The sequence below is a fragment of the Hyperolius riggenbachi genome, chromosome 6 (assembly GCF_040937935.1).
Source record: "Hyperolius riggenbachi isolate aHypRig1 chromosome 6, aHypRig1.pri, whole genome shotgun sequence".
NCBI lineage: Eukaryota > Metazoa > Chordata > Amphibia > Anura > Hyperoliidae > Hyperolius > Hyperolius riggenbachi.
The window spans coordinates 232729269-232750577 of record NC_090651.1 but is presented as its reverse complement, the minus strand read 5'-3'; the positions used below and the strand labels follow the sequence as shown (position 1 = coordinate 232750577).

General features: G+C 42.1%; 1 protein-coding gene across 7 annotated transcripts in view; it reads left to right on the top strand.

Moving 5' to 3' along the window:
• CHD5 (chromodomain helicase DNA binding protein 5) overlaps nucleotides 1–21309 on the top strand; it is a 401420-nt gene that overhangs the window by 234879 nt on the left and 145232 nt on the right. For all 7 annotated transcript variants that reach the window (XM_068240507.1, XM_068240506.1, XM_068240505.1 and 4 more), the window contains exons 16-20: nucleotides 42–179; nucleotides 1230–1351; nucleotides 6204–6377; nucleotides 9941–10082; nucleotides 14045–14176. In XM_068240507.1, the coding sequence (XP_068096608.1) occupies nucleotides 42–179; nucleotides 1230–1351; nucleotides 6204–6377; nucleotides 9941–10082; nucleotides 14045–14176 (708 nt within the window). The remainder of the gene's footprint in view (nucleotides 1–41; nucleotides 180–1229; nucleotides 1352–6203; nucleotides 6378–9940; nucleotides 10083–14044; nucleotides 14177–21309) is intronic.

Sequence of the window (21309 nt, the reverse complement as noted above, 5' to 3'; positions counted from 1 at the left end):
GTTATTTTATACATAATCCCTTTCTTTCTTTCTTTTTTCAGAAAGAAGCCCAGATAAAATTCCATGTTCTGCTCACATCTTATGAACTTATTACAATTGACCATGCCATCCTTGGCTCCATTGAGTGGGCGTGTCTGGTGGTGGATGAAGCACATCGGCTGAAGAATAACCAATCAAAAGTAAGTCACTCCTAAAGCTTAGTTAAAATGGGAAACACTAAACAAATACTTATTTTAAATGTGTTTGGAATAGGGAAGGCTTCCACAAATGTCTGTACACATTATCCCCTCTTCCCCTTCAGATTATGTGCTGAGGAGAACAGGTTTTTTTTTTCTCTATATAAGGTATAATATTCAGAAGCTAGTGAGAGCACCTTGACGACCAATAATTGCTCTGCTATTGACTTGAGGACAGCAAGAAGAGTGGAAATTGAGCTCCATGCCAGATGTCAAGTGCTATGATCTGTGTGGACCAGGCAAAACAGTGAAGGGTTTAAATTACAATGATGGAATTCGTTAGCACTTTGTGCTACTTGTATTTCATCAGTAATTAGTTTACGAATGCTGTGAACCTTGACAGATTCCCTTTAAGAACTGCAATTCAACCATAACAATACAGTGTAACCCATATGAACATAGCTGGCTCAAGCAGAAGTCCACCGATAGGGGTTTATCTAGGGAGAACAGTTGTAACATCCAACACCCAACTTTACTTTTACCGTAATATCAGCTCTCAAATACAAGTGAAGCACATTAGCCCTTCAAAAATTATAGCGACATCTGCTTTGCTTAGATCCCACATACAGATTCATCAGTGGTAAACCCCTTAGTTTCAATATCATAGTGAGAGATCCTACAGTGATAGACCTCTTAATGTTTGATCATTAAGTGACAGGCTGCTTTGTGTCACAATCCACAATAACAGGCCCCTTATGGCCTGGACACACTAATGCGCTTGTGTTTGCTTTTCAATATCTGTAACATTGATCTGTTGCTGAAAAGTAGACAGAAGTGCGTTCAGGCCCTTAGTTACAGAACTTCACGTGACAGATCCCCTAGTGACTATCCTAGTTACAGATACTCGTTAATAAGCCCCCTTAGTGATAGTCTGTATAGTGGGAGATCAAGGTACCCTTAATAAAGAATGTATAATAACGCTAAGCATTCATTCAAATCTGTAAAGCATTTGATGCACTACAGAATACCACCACATGACTTTTTTTTTCCAAGTTTTTTAGGGTATTGAATAGTTACAAGATTGACTACAAACTGCTGCTAACTGGAACTCCACTTCAAAATAACTTAGAGGAGCTCTTTCATCTTTTAAACTTCTTGACACCTGAGAGATTCAAGTAAGTACATATTTCATATCATTTAAACAAGGGGATGTGCTAGCTGCTATCCTGGCTTTTTGCAGCCTTTCTTGTGTTATTGTGAGACAAAAATGGTCAAAAATGTATTTTGGACACACTATAATTCCAAATTTCATCAGCAGGATGTGTTGCTTGTGGTCTTCATAAGTATCAGTGATTAGAGCAAGTTTAATTACCAAGGAGAAAAGACATAGCTTGCTCCCTAATTTGGATATAAATGTGAAATGTATTTTTTGGGTCACACTATAATTCCAAATTTCCTCACCAGGGTGTGTTGCCTCTGGTCTTTATAAGTATCGGTAATTAGAGCAAGATTCAGCACCATAGAGAAAAGACATAGCTTGCTCATTAATTCAGATTTAAATGTGAAATACCCCCCCCCCCCACATTTTACACAGATTGCAAAAGTGGTGTTAATACAGGCATCTTCCTCTCAGCTCTGGACCTCTGTGCAGCTCTGTGGAGTGCCTGGTTGGACATGCCATATGCTGTTATTGTCATTACCTCTATTTTATATGTTCAATGTATCAATCCTAAAATTAACTTGGCAGTTTGTGAAAAGGTGAGGTGACATTCATGGGCATGAACAAGAGCAAGTATGTGGCTTGCTACGAGTGACACTGCAAATTGAAGGTGGGGTCAAAATAGCTTGCATGCATGGCTGAATGACAGGTAGAACTTAAAACTACTTCAGATTCAACCCCCCCCCCCCCCCCCCCCCCCCAAAAAAAAAACAGTTTTTTAAAAGGGCAAATTTCCAGTCATATGCAAACAGTATTGCTGACCAGCAGATTGTCAGTAACATGCAGATAGTACCAACTGATGGAGAACTTCCATTGATAAGATGAACAAGCAGATAGCAATGTCAGGCAGATATCAAATAAAAGCTAAGCTCAAAACAGTTAACAGTACTATTTGTCAAAGTGTGACCCTCAATAAAGGCAGTGTCAACCCATACATCATAATTAGGAAAACATTAAAACATAATTAGACAATGTGCCCTCCAAATAATATTTATAATGTCTCTAAAATGAAAATATGCAGAGTGTATCCCAAAATAAAACCATTCAGAATGCCTCCAAAAATAACAATATGCAAAATGCTTCCCGCAAACAGAGTATGCAGAGTGCCCCCACAAGTAACAACATGCAAAATGCCCCTGACAAATAACTTTAGGCCAGAGTGTTTCCCTGTGTATAAGCTGAGTGCCCCCCACAACTAGGCAAGGTCCACTCCACAAATAATAGGGAGAGTGCCGCCCCACAGATGATTGGCAGAGTGCCCCTTATAAATCCTAGCACAGTTCTGACCAGTTAGGCAGAGTTACCCCCCCCCCCCCCCCCAATCATTTTAGTTCAATAGTTCCTGCAAAAGGAACCATACTTACCAGCCACTGCATGACTCATCCCTCACACACTGGTCATCATGCGCACCTTGCCACGTGATGCAGAGACTCCCTATAAAAACACAGGGCACATCACCCTGGTCTTCAGAGAGTCTGTTGAAGAGCGTGGGCCTAGCTAAAGATCAAGTGATATTGATCGGTATATATCAATGCATCGGCTGCATTATTACAACCAAGGCCTCTTCTTGCACACCACATGTGATTCTGATTTTTTATCTGATCCGATTTTGGATTCCAATTAAAAAACAGACTGCATGCTGCTAAGATTTTTAATCGGAATCCAAAGTCGGACGTATAAAAATGGGAATCGTATGTAGTGTGCAAGAGGCCTTATACTGATGCTTGCGCTACCATTGCAATGCGTTGCAGGTCACATGCAGTTAAGAACTAAAAGCACTTTTTATGGCCACTGAAAAAGGCTGGGGGAGTTGGGCATTCATGGATCGGACATTGGACAGTGCTGTGTAAGAGCAACTGTTGTAATTTTGGTGCCATAGAGCTTAACATTTACTCACTAAAATAAATAGCTAGAAATAGCAGCAGTAAGTTGAGTATGTACCATGTTGAAAAATCGCAAAGGTAAATTAATCATATATTGTATTTGTAATAATACATATCATTGAAATAAATGTCTTTGTTTTGTTTTTTTACTTAAAATTTACATTTGACTAGATTATTTTATTCTTTTCGTGTTGTCTAGAATATTTCTTTAAAAGAATGACACACAGATACAAATTCTTCCAGTAATTAGCAGTCAAAGCCTTAAAGACGTCATAAAAAGTACTTGTTTTCCTTAATTTATTTTATTTTTTATGAGGAAGAAGTAAAAAGCCTTTTTTATTTTTCTAAAATAGCCCTGGGTTTTCATGTGGCCATTTTAGTCAGTGCTAAGCAGTGGTGTTGACATTATTTAGCTTGCGGTGCCACGTATTTCCCAATAGCTCTTCTCTGTGATTTCGGACCACCGCATGAATTTTTTTCCCCTTTGTTTCACGGTTGGCTGCTGCCCCTCCCTCTCCCTTCTTGTCAACATCATTAAGATTTGTTGTCTGAGACTGTGGAAAAATGTAACTCATAAATTATTCATAAGGGGGAGGAACCACATCTTCCCCACAGAGTGAGAATGGCGATGAGTCACACGGAATGCATATTGATTGCAGCATTGCAAAAAGAGATTTTCTTTTTCCATAAATTATTTCTATGGCTTTTCAACCGCTTTAGCATTTTTAGAAGGCTCTTGTATTGTGAAGGCTTCACAAATAAGGTTTCCTGCTGGGTTGGAGTATTTTAACTTAGATCTGAATATATTTTAATCATTATACAATCTGTGCTCATTGTGTAAAATAAATAAAGCTGTTTGTGAAACAAAAATCTTACGTGCAGGCTTCAAATGGAAAATATTTTTTGTATTCAGCTGTTAAATCTAAACATGGGCAAATATCAAAATGCCCGAGTTGTGTGTATCATAAAACATGTAAAGGTAAATTATTGTGGCTTGTCAATGATATTTTTATTTGAAGTATGTAAACATGTTTTCTATCTTCTTTAATTCAATATCTTTAATTCATATATGCAAAAGCCCAGCAATGCCTGTATGACTGTATCCAAACTCAGCAGTACTGAACGTAGGCGATGGGAGTTTTGTCTTATGGTGTATATGGTCTGGTGTAATATAGTGGTCTGGTTTTAGTATGAACTTCAGAATTATCTTCCTCTTTGGATCTTTCCATTTGCTGTTTGAAAAAATGAAAGCATTGAACATAATAAATACTGTATCTGTTTAAAGCTTAATTGCAGTCTAACATGACGAAGAGTAGTTGTTTCACTTCTCTTGCCTATACAGTTATACCACTTGCTTTTGTCTAAAAGTGACATCATATCATATGGGTACAAATCACAAATCCCTCCAAAATAGAATACAGCAGTGGTGGAAACTGCTTTTGGATAGATATGTTATATCATCAAGCTATTTTTTAGATAAAAACAGGCTTTATTCAGACATGATGGTCACTTGACAATAAAGAATCACAACTGAACATCAAAAATGCATATTATACTTAGATGGTGTGCAAAGGTTTTTTTTCTGATAAATAGGTCTATTACGGGAATATAGAGTAAAATATCTTGTGCAACAATTGTACATAATATATGTTGTAAACGTTATAGACTAGGTTGCAAAGCAGCATTTGTGATAGCAGAGAAGAGGGAACAGAATGTGATGGGCCTGATGACATAGAGAGTGAAGTTAGTACACCTTCCATCTATCCCACATTAATTTTCATTTATTGGGAATGTGCTTATGGATATGGAGGCTATTGTCTACTCTTGTGATCCAAGTGTTACGGCTGCAACTTTAGATGACAGCCAGATCAATGCAATTTTGACGGGCCAGGGAGATAGCTTTATCTATTAATGTTTTTGTGGCAGCAGGCAACCTGTGCCAAAAGTCACTCAATCCTGCTGATGAAAAAAAAACTCCCAGCTATGTTTGCTCATTCTTATCAACTGCAATTAGTGATCAAATAACAATTTGGGGAGCGGCTGCCTGTGCACAATGCAACTTATAAGCTTCCCAGTAAAGTGAAACACAATCTATTAACATTATCTGTAATCTGATCACCTGATTTGTCAAAACTGACACTCTTTTTATGTTTATGGTTATTAGATATCAGGTACGTACACATGTCCAATTTTACACCTGATTGTCGTTTAATCTGGTCATTTGAATGACTTGAAGTTCAAACAACAAGTCGTTCAGACATCATGTACACACTGACCAACAAGTCATTTGATATGCTAATTTACCTAAATTTACATGTAGTTTAACCAACTTGATAATGGACAATGGACTGAATCGAACAATGGACTAGATAAAATGACTGATCAAAGGACTTGTTGTTTGAATGTCTATTAGTGTCCAACTTGTTGTTTGATTGAAAGTTGTTTGATCAGTCATTGACTACATAAAGTAGTTTGTACACACGTATGGACCTAACTGTCGTTTTAATTACAGTTTAGTCCAACAGATCCACCGAGCGGATCAGTCAAAACTGCTATCAGTCTAACGATCAAACATACACATGTCCAGCTGCCGTTCAAATGACCATTTTGAACGACAAGTCGTTCAGAAAAATCAGACGTGTGTACGTACCTTTAGTCTTTTCTTGGTTTTGGTTCTATTTGTTAATGCCAAGCACAATGTTGAAGTACATGGAGTAACAATATAAACCAACCATAACTACGTTTTCTTGTTATCTGGCAACAGTGACCTGAAATCTTGTTGCTATGGTTTATCATGCTTTTACCATCATTGCTGCTTGTATTGAAGCTGTTTAAGAAGTTGTCAGCCTTGCAACAGTTGGGTGTGTGCCATGCCTCTTGTCTGAGAGCACTGTAAATGATTTTCCTGTGATGATCACCCTGCAGCAATCTGGATGGCTTCCTAGAAGAGTTTGCCGACATCTCTAAGGAAGATCAGATTAAAAAACTTCATGACTTGCTTGGGCCTCACATGCTGCGGAGGCTGAAAGCAGATGTCTTCAAGAACATGCCAGCCAAAACAGAATTAATAGTGCGAGTGGAACTCAGCCAAATGCAGAAGTAAGTGAGACTCACGTATATGTCAATCACTGTAACATACTTATCAGAATGGGTAGTTGTTTAGAATTGCTTAGCTCTTCCAAATGGTTTTGAATTAAAAGTTAACACCATCATCCAACCTAAGGAGTTGCAATCTGGCTTGTTACCATTTTTTATTTTAAGGCAGCAAACATTAACAATGCAAAATGTGGTACTATCTAAGGAGAGGGATTGTCTCATTGGAGCAAGAGTCTGGAGTGGTAATATGAACATGAAATGGGGACAAAGAGCAGTTCTGGATCCATGTTTTGGGAAAATGACTAAGGGCTCCTTTCCACTAGGATTTCTTTCCATTTTACACAGCCACGATTCCACCTCGATCCGTCGGGTTTACGGCGTGATTGCGGTGTGGTTTGCGATTTGAACCAAGGGAAAACCAATAAGCAGGGAATTGCTAAATTGTGGGGAAAATCGCATAGCAGTACAATTGAGGGTTAATGTGATTTCTAGTTAGGGAATAGATTCGGACCATTCAAAGTCTAGCAATGGTGTTAATATCTCTTTCAGATTTCTGTCTAAGGAGACATTCATGGCTAGGGATTTTTTTGGTGTTAATCGACAGACCAGAGATATGGGAAACGCCTTTAAAGAGACTCTGTAACAAAATTTTCAGCCTTATTTCTTCTATCCTATAAGTTCCTATACCTGTTGTAATGTGGTCTGGCTTACTGCAGCCTTTTCTAGTTGCACTGCCTCTGTAATATAGCTAATCTTCATTCCTTTGTCGAGCCTTGTCAGCCCAGAGAGGAATGTGCTGTGATAGGGAGAAGTTATGCACACCTCCCCCACTCCCCCTGCAGGCTCTGTGTGTGTGCTTTATCTATAAAAGAAATGGAGCGCACAATAGTGCATTACTTGTGTTGGTTTTTATTGCAAAATTTAATGTTATACTCACAGGAATACAAGTTTAAAAGCGCTTCTCAGCGGTAAAGCCAACCGCTTATTTTCCCAGGCAGGGCGGCAGCAGCGCATTTAGGGCACAGTTCAGCAGAAATCAAATGCAATTGGGGCACAGTTCAGCAGAAATCAAACGCAATTAGGGCACATTTTCTTACTGTGATCTCTCTCTCCACTAACCTGCTGCCTCCTCTGTGCTGCTCACTGATAAGATCAGATGTGAGCTGCCAGACACACAGGTGCTGTATGAGTCACAGCCAGAGTCTCTGCTCACAGCCAGCCTGTCTGTGACCTTGTGAACAGCTGTGAGTGCAGAAAGATCAGTTCGAAGCCCAGACAAGCAGCCAATGCAACAAGTGGGAGAAATATTACAGCAGTGAAGTCACGTTTGAGAGGAGCCTCTGCAAACAAGCACCTGCTCTGATGATGTATTTCCTGTTTGGCGGCCGTCTTCATTGTTTACAAAAACAATGAATAAAACAGTGATTTTATCACCAAGAAAGCAGCAGGAGCAGCGAAAATGTCAGACTGGTACTTTTATTTTATTTAAGATTTTTACAGTACAGATTCTCTTTAAGAAGTGCCACCAAGTTAGGGATGGAAATCAGGGGTTGCGTAATGGTGGGGAGTATATCATCGGAAAACAGTAATGCTTTGTAATGAATGCCAACCTTTCTATGCTACAGATATTGTTATGTGTCCTGATAGCTATTGCTAGTGGTTCAAGCTCTAGAATAAAAAGTGGGGGGGAGAGGTGATGGCCGTGCTTAGTGCCATCCTGTATTGGGAAGGAGGGAGATGCAAATCCTAAATATTTTGTGTTAGCGATGGGGTTAGAGTATAACATTTTGATCCAGTTTAGGAAGTGGTCACCAAGGCTCCATCTAGTCAAGGTGAGCTCGAGTTATTTCCATGAGAGAGTGTCAAGAGCCTTGTAAACGTCCAGTGACAGTACTATCCCAGGTATATGCGAGTTAAGGCCCATACTCACGGGCTACAATTGTCGCCGCAACCACGTGGCACGCGCGTGTAGCGTCGACAGGTCGCCCGTGAGTATGGCGCGCGCGCCCTGAACCGTCGCTGCTGTTGCCAGGCGATTGGCGCGGTCAATCGCCTGGCGACAGTTGCCGCCGCAACTTCTCCGCAACTGTCGCTAGTCCACGTGTGTATGTGGACTAGCGACAGCAACCAATAGGCAGTGCACGGAGTTTCCGGCGGGAAGGGGGGGGGGGAAGGAACGTCGGCGACAGCTTCCGTCGCACCACTAATCCCTTTTCCGCAGTGTGTATGCGGAGGGACCCGGCGACGAGCTGTCGCCAATCTGTCGCGCACACGCTCCCGTGTGCTAGCGACTAGCTACATTTGTAACTCATGAGTATTGGCCATTAAGGATGTGAATGAGCTGCACTGCTCTCCTGGTGTTGTCGCTAGACTGCCTGCCGGGTACAAAGCCAACTTGGTCTCAATATGATTTGTGGGAGAATAGTGTTTAGTTGTTGGGATTGGATTTTCCCTAGAATTTTTAGGTCAGTATTGATAAGTGATATCGGATGGAACTGCTGGGGCTGTAAAATTGGCTGCTCAACCTTAGGAATCATGGGACACTGTTGCCTGTAGCATTGTGACTGGGGTTGCTTGACCCCATCTGAAAGTATTAAAGTGACTAGCGTCAGGGCCAGAAAATCTGCAAATTTACAGTAATATTGGGTTGAAAATCCATATGGGCTTGGCGTTTCCTGTGGTTTTAGTGTCTTAATGTTCTGTAGGACCTCTGCAGGAGATATTTCTGAAATAAGTGTATCAGAACTACCTAATGGTAGAGAAGGTAGCTTAATTGAGGAGAAAAAGATCTTGGCTACCCGCTTAGGGAAGGACTCTGATTTGTACAGAGCACAAGCTTTTTTCCCTCCATGGAAGCGAGCAAGGGTCTATGAGGAAGCACGACAGCACGAAACAATTGATGACTACTCTGTCTCTATGTGCTGTGCAGACATCCTAGGTTGGTTATGCATATTCTTTATCTATGCTACTTTGGATGCTATGAGAAAAAAAAGCTTGCAAATGCAGATTGGTGTCCACATTGTTACTTGAATGGTACAATACATGTGATGTCTCTTTTCAAAGGTGAAGGCACGGTTTATGACTGCAGAGAACTTTTAAGCACCTGAAAAGCTCAGTGTCTATTTCTTCCCGGCCACCTGAGTGCCAAGGTTACTCTTCTTATTTGTTATAAAAGTAAAGATGCAATAATAGTAAGGCAAATATCCAATACATGGTACACGATATCAGAACAACTAAGGGCAGACTAAGCATGGCTGAACCCTTGATGCACAAGGCAGCAGATCAGTATATGCCTGTATCATCACATATATTGCAGAGGGGAGATATATTCCCTATTAGATGTGCTACTACTGCAGGTCATACAGTACCAACATGTTTGGGATTTTGAGTGGGCCAAATGTCCTGTGTAGGAAAACCTCAATCCACTCAAATGTTGCATATACATCTAGCATGTTTAGTCAGTTACCTTCTCCTGAGCCAGTCACCTGATTTCTCATTTTTGTGTATTTTTTATGTATATTTGTATATATATTTTTATTTCACCTACTGCATACATTTTTTTTTAGGAAGTACTATAAGTTCATTCTAACTAGGAATTTTGAAGCATTGAATTCAAAAGGTGGAGGAAACCAGGTGTCCCTGCTGAACATCATGATGGACTTGAAGAAGTGCTGTAATCACCCGTACCTCTTTCCTGTAGCTGCTGTGGTAAGAAGCCTCAGTACAACTGGAGATGCCAATATTTGTGCTGAAATACTAATAATAGTAATAAAACTGAGCATTTCGGGATTTTGCTTATAGAATAGATCAGGACTGCCAATCTGCTGTTTTTAGGCTGCATGCAGTCATTTGACACCACCATATTCCCTCCTCCAAACTGAACGAGGTCCAAGACAGCTTTACTGGCCAGTAAACATTTTTTTATTAGTCAAGAAGACTACCGTACTCATGGCTACAGAGTTTTGCCATTCAGTGATTCAGAACTCACTAAAACTTGTGTAGACTAAATGCCGCAGAATGATAACAGTAACTGTAACCAAAGATCAACTTAGATACGTGGAGAAACAACAACCTCAGGGGACCCCCAGCGACTGGGATGGGCCCTCCGCAGGAAAAGTGGCCAAGCTATCTGTTGCCAGATGCAGAAGTCTCATTGAGGGGGACAGGAATCACATGTTTTCAGTAACTGACTCTAAAGGTTGGGCAATAAAATATTGACTAAAGGGTCCCATCATTTTTGTCCATGTCATTTGTCAGTTTCATGTTATATTAGAGATGGTTGTGCGCTCTTCTAACTAATGTCTCCACATTAGTATGTACTGTACAGTAAAACCTTGGATTGAGAGTAACTTGGTTTAAGAGCGATTTGCTATACAAGCAAAAATTATTGTGAAATTTTGACTTAACCTCCTTGCCGGTCTAATTCCCGCCAGCAAGGAGGCAAGCAGCACTTTTAAAAAAAAAATTTTTTTCAAATCATGTAGCGAGCGGGTAGCGGCGAATCGGCGGGTAGCGGTGGCGATCGCGTACTACACACAGCTAGCAAAGTGCTAGCTGCGTGTAGGAGAAAAAAAATTATGCAAATCGGCCCAGCGGAGCCTGAGAAATCCTCCTGCGCAGGTTACCCCGAGCTGAGCTTGGGATGACTGGCAAGGAGGTTAAAATATACAAGCAACGTCTTGATATACAAGCAAAAAAAGTATACATGCGTTCACATCATCACAACTGAGCCGATAGTTCTTCTTCCTTTGGCGCTGCAGGATTGTTCTTACTTTAATTTGAGGGTAGAGACTGTGCAACTTCACATTTCCATGAAATCCTCAAAAGTAACTGTCATTGGATACGTTCCTTGTTAAAGGACCACTATCCCGAAAAAATTATACAATGTAAAATACATGTAAACACAATCAAATTAGTAGTGCATTTCTTCCAGAGTAAAATGAGCCATAAATTACAGACTCCTATGTTGCTGTCACTTATACCGCGTTTCCCCGAAAATAAGACACTGTCTTATTTTTTATTTTAGCCCCAAATAATGTGGTTGGTCTTATTTTTGGGGAGGGCTTACAATTTTGTTCCCCAGTTGCAGCCTCCAGCCTAGAAAAGCCCTTCCATCCCTCCCTGATGTGCTGCCCTGTAGTCCAGAACGGCAGCCCGAGCCCAGTAAAGCCTTTCCTTTCCTTCCTCCCTCTGCAGAGTGGCGAGCAGAGCATTACTGCAGAGGAAATTCACTGGCTTCTCACGTGGCAGTGATAACTTCTCTCCTCAGCAGCGCCCGGGTTCCTCTGTTTGACAACAGCGACTCATGTCATGTGACGTGGATGTGCGTGCGTCACATGACGAGAGCCACCGTTCTCAAGGAGAGGAAGCTGGACGCTGCTGAGGAGGGACGTTAATGCTGGCACGTCAGAAGCCGGTGAGTTTCCTCTGTTTTATTGGTAATGCTCCGCTCACCACTCCCCGGCCCCGCTAGGTGTTATTTTCAGGGGATGTCTTATATTTCGAGCTTGCTTGAAATAGAAGATAGGCCTTATTTTGGGGGGAGGTTCTATTTTCGGGGAAACACGGTAGTAGCCAGTGGAAATCTTACAAAACTGACAGGTTTTGGATTAGCCCACCTTACCATGGGTCTTTTTTATTTTCAAAAGCACTTAGAGTGGTTGCTCCACCCAACTGCTAAAAAAAAGCACTTTGGGTGGTTGCTCCACCCAACTGCTAAAAAAAACTGTGAACCCAGCAGGGAGGCTGACCAGCATCTTTGCATACATTTATGCTGAGAATCCCCCATGAAGAGATGGACTAGACCAAAACCTGTCAGTTTTGTCAGATTTCTACTACCTACTGTAAGTTACAGCAACAAAGGAGAAAAGTAATTTATGGCACATTTTACTCTGGAAGAAATGTACCTATTATTTGTATGTGTTTACATGTATTTTAAAGGGAACCCGAGGTGAGAGGGATATGGAGGATACCATATTGATTTCCTTGTAAACTATGCCAGTTCCCTGGCAGCCCTGTTGATCTTCTAGCATAAGCAGTGTCTGAGTCAAAACCCTGAAACAAGCATATGGCTAACCCAGTAAAACCTGAGTCAGACGAATTGAGAGTGCCTGATCTGCTGCATGCTTGTTCAAGGTCTATGGCTAAAAGTATTAGAGACACAGGATCAGGAGGACAGCCAGGCAACTGGTATTATTTAAAAGGAAATAAATATGACAGCCTCCATATACCTCTAACCTCAGGCTTCCTTTAAATTTTACGATTTTCGTGATAGTGGTCCTTTAAAGCCACACACACACACACACACGCGCACACACAAACACACACACACACACACACACGCACACACACAAGAAAAGGTTGGGGTGAGCCAATAGATGGCAAAAACCGAAGTTCCATTGTATTATGTTAATTCAATCCAAAGGGCTTTTCCACTGTAAACTTTGTTTGTTGAAATTAACATTTGTATAGTGCTTTTGTCTTGTTGGCCTCAGCACTTGGGAGATGCAGCCACTAAGAATGTGCTCAATAGGAGCATTAGAGAGAATTGCCCAAGGACTCCTTACTAAATAGGTACTAGCTTCATCCAGGTCTCCTGTGTCCAAGGTGGTATTATATGGATTTCTGATATATTTATTAATCTACTGCAAAATGCCATTAACAGTTATATACTGTAGAAGTAAAATCTTTAAGGACACCTGAAGTGAGAGGGATCTGGAGGCTGCCATATGTATTCCCTTTTAAGCAATACCAGTTGCCTGGCTATCCTGCTGATCCTCTGCCACTAATACTTTTAGCCATAGACCCTGAACAAGCATGCAGCAGATCAGGTGATTCTGACATTATTATCAGATCTGACAAGCATAGCTGCATGCTTGTTTCTGGTGTTATTCAAACACTACTGCTGCCAAATAGATCAGCAGGGCTGTCAGACAACTGGTATTGTTTAAAGAGAACCCGGGGCGGGGTTCTTACATCGCAATCCGCATACAGAGGCTGGGTCTGCCTATAGAGCCCAGCCTCTGTTGCTAGTTAGTTCCCTCCAAAGCCCCCCCCCCCCTGCGCGCTGTCAGACCCCATAAAACACAGCCTCGCTATGCGGCTGTGTTTACCTCACGAATGTCAGTCTCGGCTTCTCCCCCGCCTCCTGAATCGCTCCGGTCCCCGCCCACATCCCTTCCCTCCAATCAGTGGGGAGGGAAGGGATGGGGGCGGGGACCGGAGCGATTCAGGAGGCGGGGTAGAGCGGAGACTGACATTAGTGAGATAAACACAGCCGGCTGCGTGTCGCCAGCGAGGCTGTGTTTTATGGGGTCTGACAGCGCGCAGGGGGGGCTTTGGAGGAAACTAACTAGCAACAGAGGCTGGGCTCTGTAGACAGACCCAGCCTCTATGTGGATTGCGATTTAAGAACCCTCGGGTTCTCTTTAAAAGGAATTTAATATTGCAACCTCCACATTCTTCTCACTTCAATTGTACTGTACTTTAATGTTTCAAATGGTTAATTGCTTTAAAAAAACATCATCATGTTTAAAATGCAAAACTTGGTTTTCCAATTCATACTATTGGATGGTAGGAGTTGCCAGTGCTGCCTAATAGATTCTATTTTAAACAAAATCACCCTGTAGAAGATATGTAACTGTTTTTAAATTGTTGTTTTGGGAAAACAGGAGGCGCCAGTGTTGCCTAACGGATCCTATGATGGAAACTCTTTAGTAAAATCTTCTGGAAAGTTGATGCTGCTGCAGAAAATGCTGAAGAAGCTGAAAGATGGAGGTCATCGAGTTCTCATATTTTCTCAGGTAAACAAACACCGTGTGACCTTCAACACCAGACCCTCTCTAAACTCCCTGGCGGTGCATTTCTGTCTGGAATTATGAGTCAAAAGCGGTACATTTTTTTTTCAAGAATTTTAGGCCTCCAATTCTTAAGTCATAACTCACAAAAATATGACAGAATTAAGCCTGGTAGACTAGAACACAAATTTGTTGAATTAATTAAATTTATGAATAAACTTAAGGGAGTCATCAGGGAACATTTAATACAATAAGTGCTACTTACCGGGGGCTTCCTCCAGCCCCAAGTTCCCAGCATGTCCCTCGCCGCAGCTCTCCCCGCAGCCATTCGCCGCAGCTCTCTCTCGGTCCCCGGCAATGACGTCAGGGCGACCTCCAGGTCAGCCTGTACTGCGCCTGCGCGAGCAGCGCTGTCAATCACCGCCACGTGGGCCGGAGCAATCCGCTGTCAATCACCGCCACGTGGGCCGGAGCGAATTGCTCCGGCCCACGTGGCGGTGATTGACAGCGCCGGTTGTGGAGGCGCAGTACAGGCCGACCTGGAGGTTGCCCTGACGTCATCGTCGGGGACCGAGATCGAGCTGCGGCGAACGGCTGCGGGGAGAGCTGCGGCGAGGGACATGCTGTGAGCTTGGGGCTGGAGGAAGCCCCTGGTAAGTAGCACTTATTTTATTAAATGTTCGCTGTTGACTCCTTTAAAAGATTGTGAAACTGTACAAATAAGACAGGCAGAGAGTAGTCAAAATCCAGGCAGAGGTTGGTGCAGGCGGCAGGTAGAAAGTAATCAAAATCCAGGCAGAGGTCGGTGCAGGCGACAGATAGAGAGTAGTCAAAATCCAGTCAGACGTCGGTGCAGGCAGCAATATATATACACATATATACATTATATATATAGGCACACATGGCACATTCCTATACAAAAATAGTTCAGGACCGCTTTGAAATTTTAGCACGCCTTATCAAAGTTAACACGCCTTATCAGAGTAGCATAGTGAACTTATGCCTGCTAATTGGCAATGATGAGAGCTCCACTCGTCCTGCCCTGAGCCCCTGCGGGTTCATAGCTCTCGCTATTCTACTCTGATAAGGCGTGCTAACTTTGATAAGGCGTGCTTACTTTGATAAGGCATGCTATTTGTCTTAGTGAATCAAGCTCATAGTATGTGGGCTTCTTTTGCTAGATGAAGGTCTTGGGCTCGATTCACAAAGCTGTGCTAACCCAGTTAGAGACTTTAGGCGTGATAACCATTGCACCACACTGGTGAAAAGCCAGTTTAGGCGTGATAAGTTTAGGTGTGATAAGTTTAGGTGTGATAAGTTTAGGCATGCTAAGTTTAGATAAGTGTAGATAGCGTGCAAAGTCCCGCACGCAAAGCAGCGCCATTAAACTCTATGCGAAGTGCACCAGACTTTGCTAGCGCAAAACTTTTGATCAGCTGTGCACTGCGGTGCTAACGCAGTTGGTGCTTAAACTTATCATGCCTAAACTTATCACACCTAAACTTATCATGCCTAAACTTATCACACCTAAACTTATCATGCCTAAACTGAGTTTAGGCGTGATAAATGGCTTTTCACCAGCGTGCTAACTGTTAGCACCGCTTTGTGAATCAGGCCCATTGAGTTGTTAATGAGGTGAAGCTGTATAATATACAGGTCCTTCTCAAAAAATTAGCATATTCTGATAAAGTTCATTATTTTCTGTAATGTACTGATAAACATTAGACTTTCATATATTTTAGATTCATTACACCCAACTGAAGTAGTTCAAGCCTTTTATTGTTTTAATATAGATGATTTTGGCATATAGCTCATGAAAACCCAAAATTCCTATCTCAAAAAATTAACATATCATGAAAAGGTTCTGTAAACGAGCTATTAACCTAATCATCTGAATCAACTAATTAACTCTAAACACCTGCAAAAGATTCCTGAGGCTTTTAAAAACTCCCAGCCTGGTTCATTACTCAAAACCGCAATCATGTGTAAGACTGCCGACCTGACTGCTGTCCAGAAGGCCATCATTGACACCCTCAAGCAAGAGGGTAAGACACAGAAAGAAATTTCTGAACGAATAGGCTGTTCCCAGAGTGCTGTATCAAGGCACCTAAGTGGGAAGTCTGCGGGAAGGAAAAAGTGTGGCAGAAAACACTGCACAACGAGAAGAGGTGACCGGACCCTGAGGAAGATTGTGGAGAAGGACCGATTCCAGACCTTGGGGGACCTGCGGAAGCAGTGGACTGAGTCTGGAGTAGAAACAGCCAGAGCCACCGTGTACAGGCGTGTGCAGGAAATGGGCTACAGGTGCCGCATTCCCCAGGTCAAGCCACTTTTGAACCAGAAACAGCGGCAGAAGCGCCTGACCTGGGCTACAGAGAAGCAGCACTGGACTGTTGCTCAGTGGTCCAAAGTACTTTTTTCGGATGAAAGCAACTTTTGCATGTCATTCGGAAATCAAGGTGCCAGAGTCTGGAGGAAGACTGGGGAGAGGGAAATGCCAAAATGCCTGAAGTCCAGTGTCAAGTACCCACAGTCAGTGATGGTCTGGGGTGCCATGTCAGCTGCTGGTGTCGGTCCACTGTGTTTTATCAAGGGCAGGGTCAATGCAGCTAGCTATCGGGAGATTTTGGAGCACTTCATGCCTCCATCTGCTGAAAAGCTTTATGGAGATGAAGATTTCATTTTTCAGCACGACCTGGCACCTGCTCACAGTGCCAAAACCACTGGTAAATGGTTTACTGACCATGGCATTACTGTGCTCAATTGGCCTGCCAACTCTCCTGACCTGAACCCCATAGAGAATATGTGGGATATTGTGAAGAGAAAGTTGAGAGACGCAAGACCCAACACTCTGGATGAGCTTAAGGCCGCTATCGAAGCATCCTGGGCCTCCATAACACCTGAGCAGTGCCACAGGCTGATTGCCTCCATGCCACGCCGCATTGAAGCAGTCATTTCTGCAAAAGGATTCCCAACCACGTATTGAGTGCATAACTGAACATAATTATTTGAAGGTTGACTTTTTTTGTTTTAAAAACACTTTTCTTTTATTGGTCGGATGAAATATGCTAATTTTTTGAGATAGGACAATTTGGGTTTTCATGAGCTGTATGCCAAAATCATCAATATTAAAACATTTTTTTGAGAAGGACCTGTATTTTGGTGTACTAAACTCTTTTGCCTTTCACTAAGGATCAGTGAGCAGAAACACTGATATCTCACTGGATACAGAACTAGGGCAAGCCTTCTTGCTCAATGGAAGTGAGTGAAAAAAAATGCTTTGCTATTTGCACTGCTATTCAAGAGAATCCCTTGCTTGATAATCCATCCTTCTGATGAGAGGCCAATCTTCAACCTGCTAACAGCATATAATTGACTGGAGGAAATGGGAACATTACTCAGGAAGCACATTTGCTGTGCATTAATGAAATGTATTTTTTCGAAGCATAACATTTAAACGCACATGTTATTTTCATAGCATAATCACTTGCTATGTAATGTGCACATTTTCTCACTAGTTATCCAGAAACTCTGTAGAAGTGCGCTAGTATGACCTGATCCATCACAATGGATGTGTACATGTCCACACAATTGTTTGGGCAGTGATTTCACACAGAGCAACAAAGCATGATGTAACACAGATATTGTTACAACCATTCACTGACCCTGACTCAGCAGCTGCACACTATCACTGCTCAATCATGCAAGTCATGGATGAAATCGCACCCCTCACCAATGTCTGCCCACACCGTGCCAGTCGCCAACCCTGGCTGACCAAAGCTACTAAACAGTTAAAGGGGTGCTCTAGGGTAGCTGAACGCCGTTGGAGAAAAACTAATACTAATGAGGATTTCATTACTTACAAAAAAGAGTTGAACAAGTTTAAAACCGCTCTCTCTTCTGCAAAACAATCATACTTCTCCTCCCTCATATCCTCCCACTTGCACAATCCAAAGCGCCTGTTCAGTACTTTCAACTCCCTTCTCCGACCACCCCCTCCTCCTCCTTCTTCATGCTTATCAGCTGAAGAATTTGCAACATACTTTACAGATAAAATTGCAAAAATCTGTAGTGTGTTTTCCACGCAGACATCAAGCTCCCTCTCCACTCCTCTTGTTGACTGCTCTCTTTCCAGTTTCTCTCCACTCTCCAAACATTCGCTCTCTTCCCTTATCTCCAAATCCCATCTAACCACCTGTTCTTTGGATCCTATCCCATCACATCTCATTCCACAGCTATCCACATCCCTCATCCCTGCCCTAACATCGCTGTTTAACCTATCCCTCTCCACCGGAATTTTTCCATCCTCACTCAAGAGGGCTGTTGTAACACCACTACTTAAAAAAACATCTCTAGACCCCACCGAACTTGCTAACTACCGCCCAGTGTCACTTCTTCCATTTGCATCTAAATTACTTGAACGCCACATTCATGCTGAACTAAGTCAGTATTTATCTGCAAATTCCTTGCTTGATCAGTTCCAATCTGGCTTCCGGCCAAACCACTCCACAGAAACAGCCCTCACCAAAGTAGCTAATGATCTCCTCACAGCTAAATCCAAAGGCTATTATTCCATACTCATCCTTCTAGATCTGTCATCAGCATTCAACACTGTCGACCACACTCTACTCCTACAGATCCTTTCATCTATAGGAATAAAGGACCTCTCTCTCTCCTGGATATCTTCCTACCTCTCTGGAAGGTCTTTCACTGTTTCTTATTCAGATCAGGCCTCCTCTTCACATCCTCTGTCTGTAGGGGTACATCAAGGCTCTGTCCTCGGTCCCCTCCTCTTCTCCATCTACATGCACGGTCTTGGTAACTTAATCAGCTCATTTGGTTTCCAATACCACCTATATGCAGACGATACACAACTGTACCTCTCGGCCCCAGACCTTAACTCCCTCCTCACACGGGTTCCCGACTGCCTGTCCGCTATTTCCTCTTTCATGTCCTCTCGCTTCTTAAAACTTAATATGAATAAAACTGAACTAATAGTCTTTCCACCATCCCTGTCCACCCCTTTGCCTGATATCACAATAAATGTTAACAACACGTCTATAACATCAGTTCCCAAAGCACGGTGCTTGGGGGTAATATTTGATTCTTCTCTCTCATTTACTCCTCACATTAACTCCCTAACCAGCTCCTGCCATTTCCAACTGAAAAACATAGCACATATCCTACCTTTTCTCTCCCATGACACAACCAAAATGTTAGTACATGCTCTTATTATATCTCGATTGGACTATTGCAATATATTGCTTGGTGGACTTCCAACTAACCGACTAACACCGCTCAATTCTGTACTGAACTCTGCTGCTCGACTCATTCATCTCTCCTCTCGCTCTTCCTCTGCTGACCCTCTCTGTCAAGCTCTTCACTGGCTACCAATTAATGAAAGGATTCAGTTCAAACTCTTTAACCCTAACCTACAAAGCTCTCCACAATCTCTCTCCCCTGTACATCTCCTCACTAGTCTCCAGATACCAACCCAACCGCAATCTCAGATCTGCACATGAGCTTCTTCTATCCTCTTCTACAATTACCTCCTCACATTCACGTGTACAAGACTTCTCACGTGCCTCACCCCTCCTCTGGAATGCCCTTCCACAACACATCCGCCACTCTCCCACCTTTGAAATCTTTAAACACTCCCTCAAAACCCACCTTTTCCGACATGCATATTCTCTAGCTTAAGCCATGCACCCACTAAATAACCTAATTACGCACTGCCTGCACATATACTGTATACATCCCCACCTCTTGTTTCCACCCCATTCCTTTAGATTGTAAGCTCGCAAGGGCAGGGCTCTCACCCTTTTGTGTCATGGACTGTTATTAATTTAATTGCTTGCACACTGTTAGACATTTATACATTTTAGTCATCATGTTAAATCAAATTGTAATCAGCAGTGCTGTATCTTGTATCAGTGTTTATATTTGATGTATATCATTGTCTGTATCATTATGTATCCCTTGTTTGTTTTCTTACATTGTACAGCGTCACGGAATATGTTGGCGCTTTATAAATAAATAATAATAATAATAATAATATTGTGCACCCTTAAAGGGAACCTAAACTGAGAGGGATATGGATGTTTCATTTTAAACAATACCAGTTACCTGGCCACAGTCCTGCTGAACTCTTTGGCTGCAATAGTGGCTGAATCACACACCTGTAGTGGCTGGATAGTGTAATGGTTAAGGGCTCTGCCTCTGACACAGGAGACCAGGGTTCGAATCTCTGCTCTGCCTGTTCAGTAAGCCAGCATCTATTCAGTAGGGGACCTTGGGCAAGTCTCCATAAGACTGCTACTGCCTATAGAGCGCGCCCTAGTGGCTGCAGCTCTGGCACTTTGAGTCCGCCAGGAGAAAAGCGCAATATAAATGTTCTGTGTTTGTTTGTTTGAAACAAGCATGCAGCTAATCCAGTCTGATTTCAGTCAGAGCACCTGATCTGCATGCTTATTGAGGGGCTGTGGCTGAAAGCATTAGAAACACAGGATCAGCAGGAGAGTCAGGCAACTGGTGTTATTCTAAAAGGAAAAATCCATACCCTCCTCAGTTTAGGTTCCCTTTAAAAGGGTTTTGATGTTTTGTTTTCTTTTGTTTTTTTTTTTCCTGACAAAAAATTTAAAAGAAATGGTGATCTGATCTAGAGTTTTAAATGTCAGCTTTCTCCTTCAGGATCTTGTTTAAAGAGACACTGAAGCGAAAAAAATATATGATATAATGAATTGGTTGTGTACTATGAATAATTACTAGAAGATTAGCAGCAAAGAAAATATTCTCATATTTTTATTTTCAGGTATATAGTGTTTTTTCTTACATTGCATCATTCTCTAATATGTGCAGATTACACAACACTCAGCATTCAAAATGATTCTTCCAGAGCAGTCTGTGAACTAATGACCTCTCCTCTGCCAGAGGAAAAGTAAATAGTTAACTAACAGTTGAGATAATAAAAGTCAGAAAACAGCCCTCTCCACGACTTTGAAAGTCGTAGAGATAATGGCTTTTTTGTATAGAGATAACAACTGGAGTTTCTTAACTCTTCCTGTACTGGAAACAATTAGACTGATGTATCTGATCTTAATGTTTTATTTCTTAGCTGTACTACACATACAAATCATAAT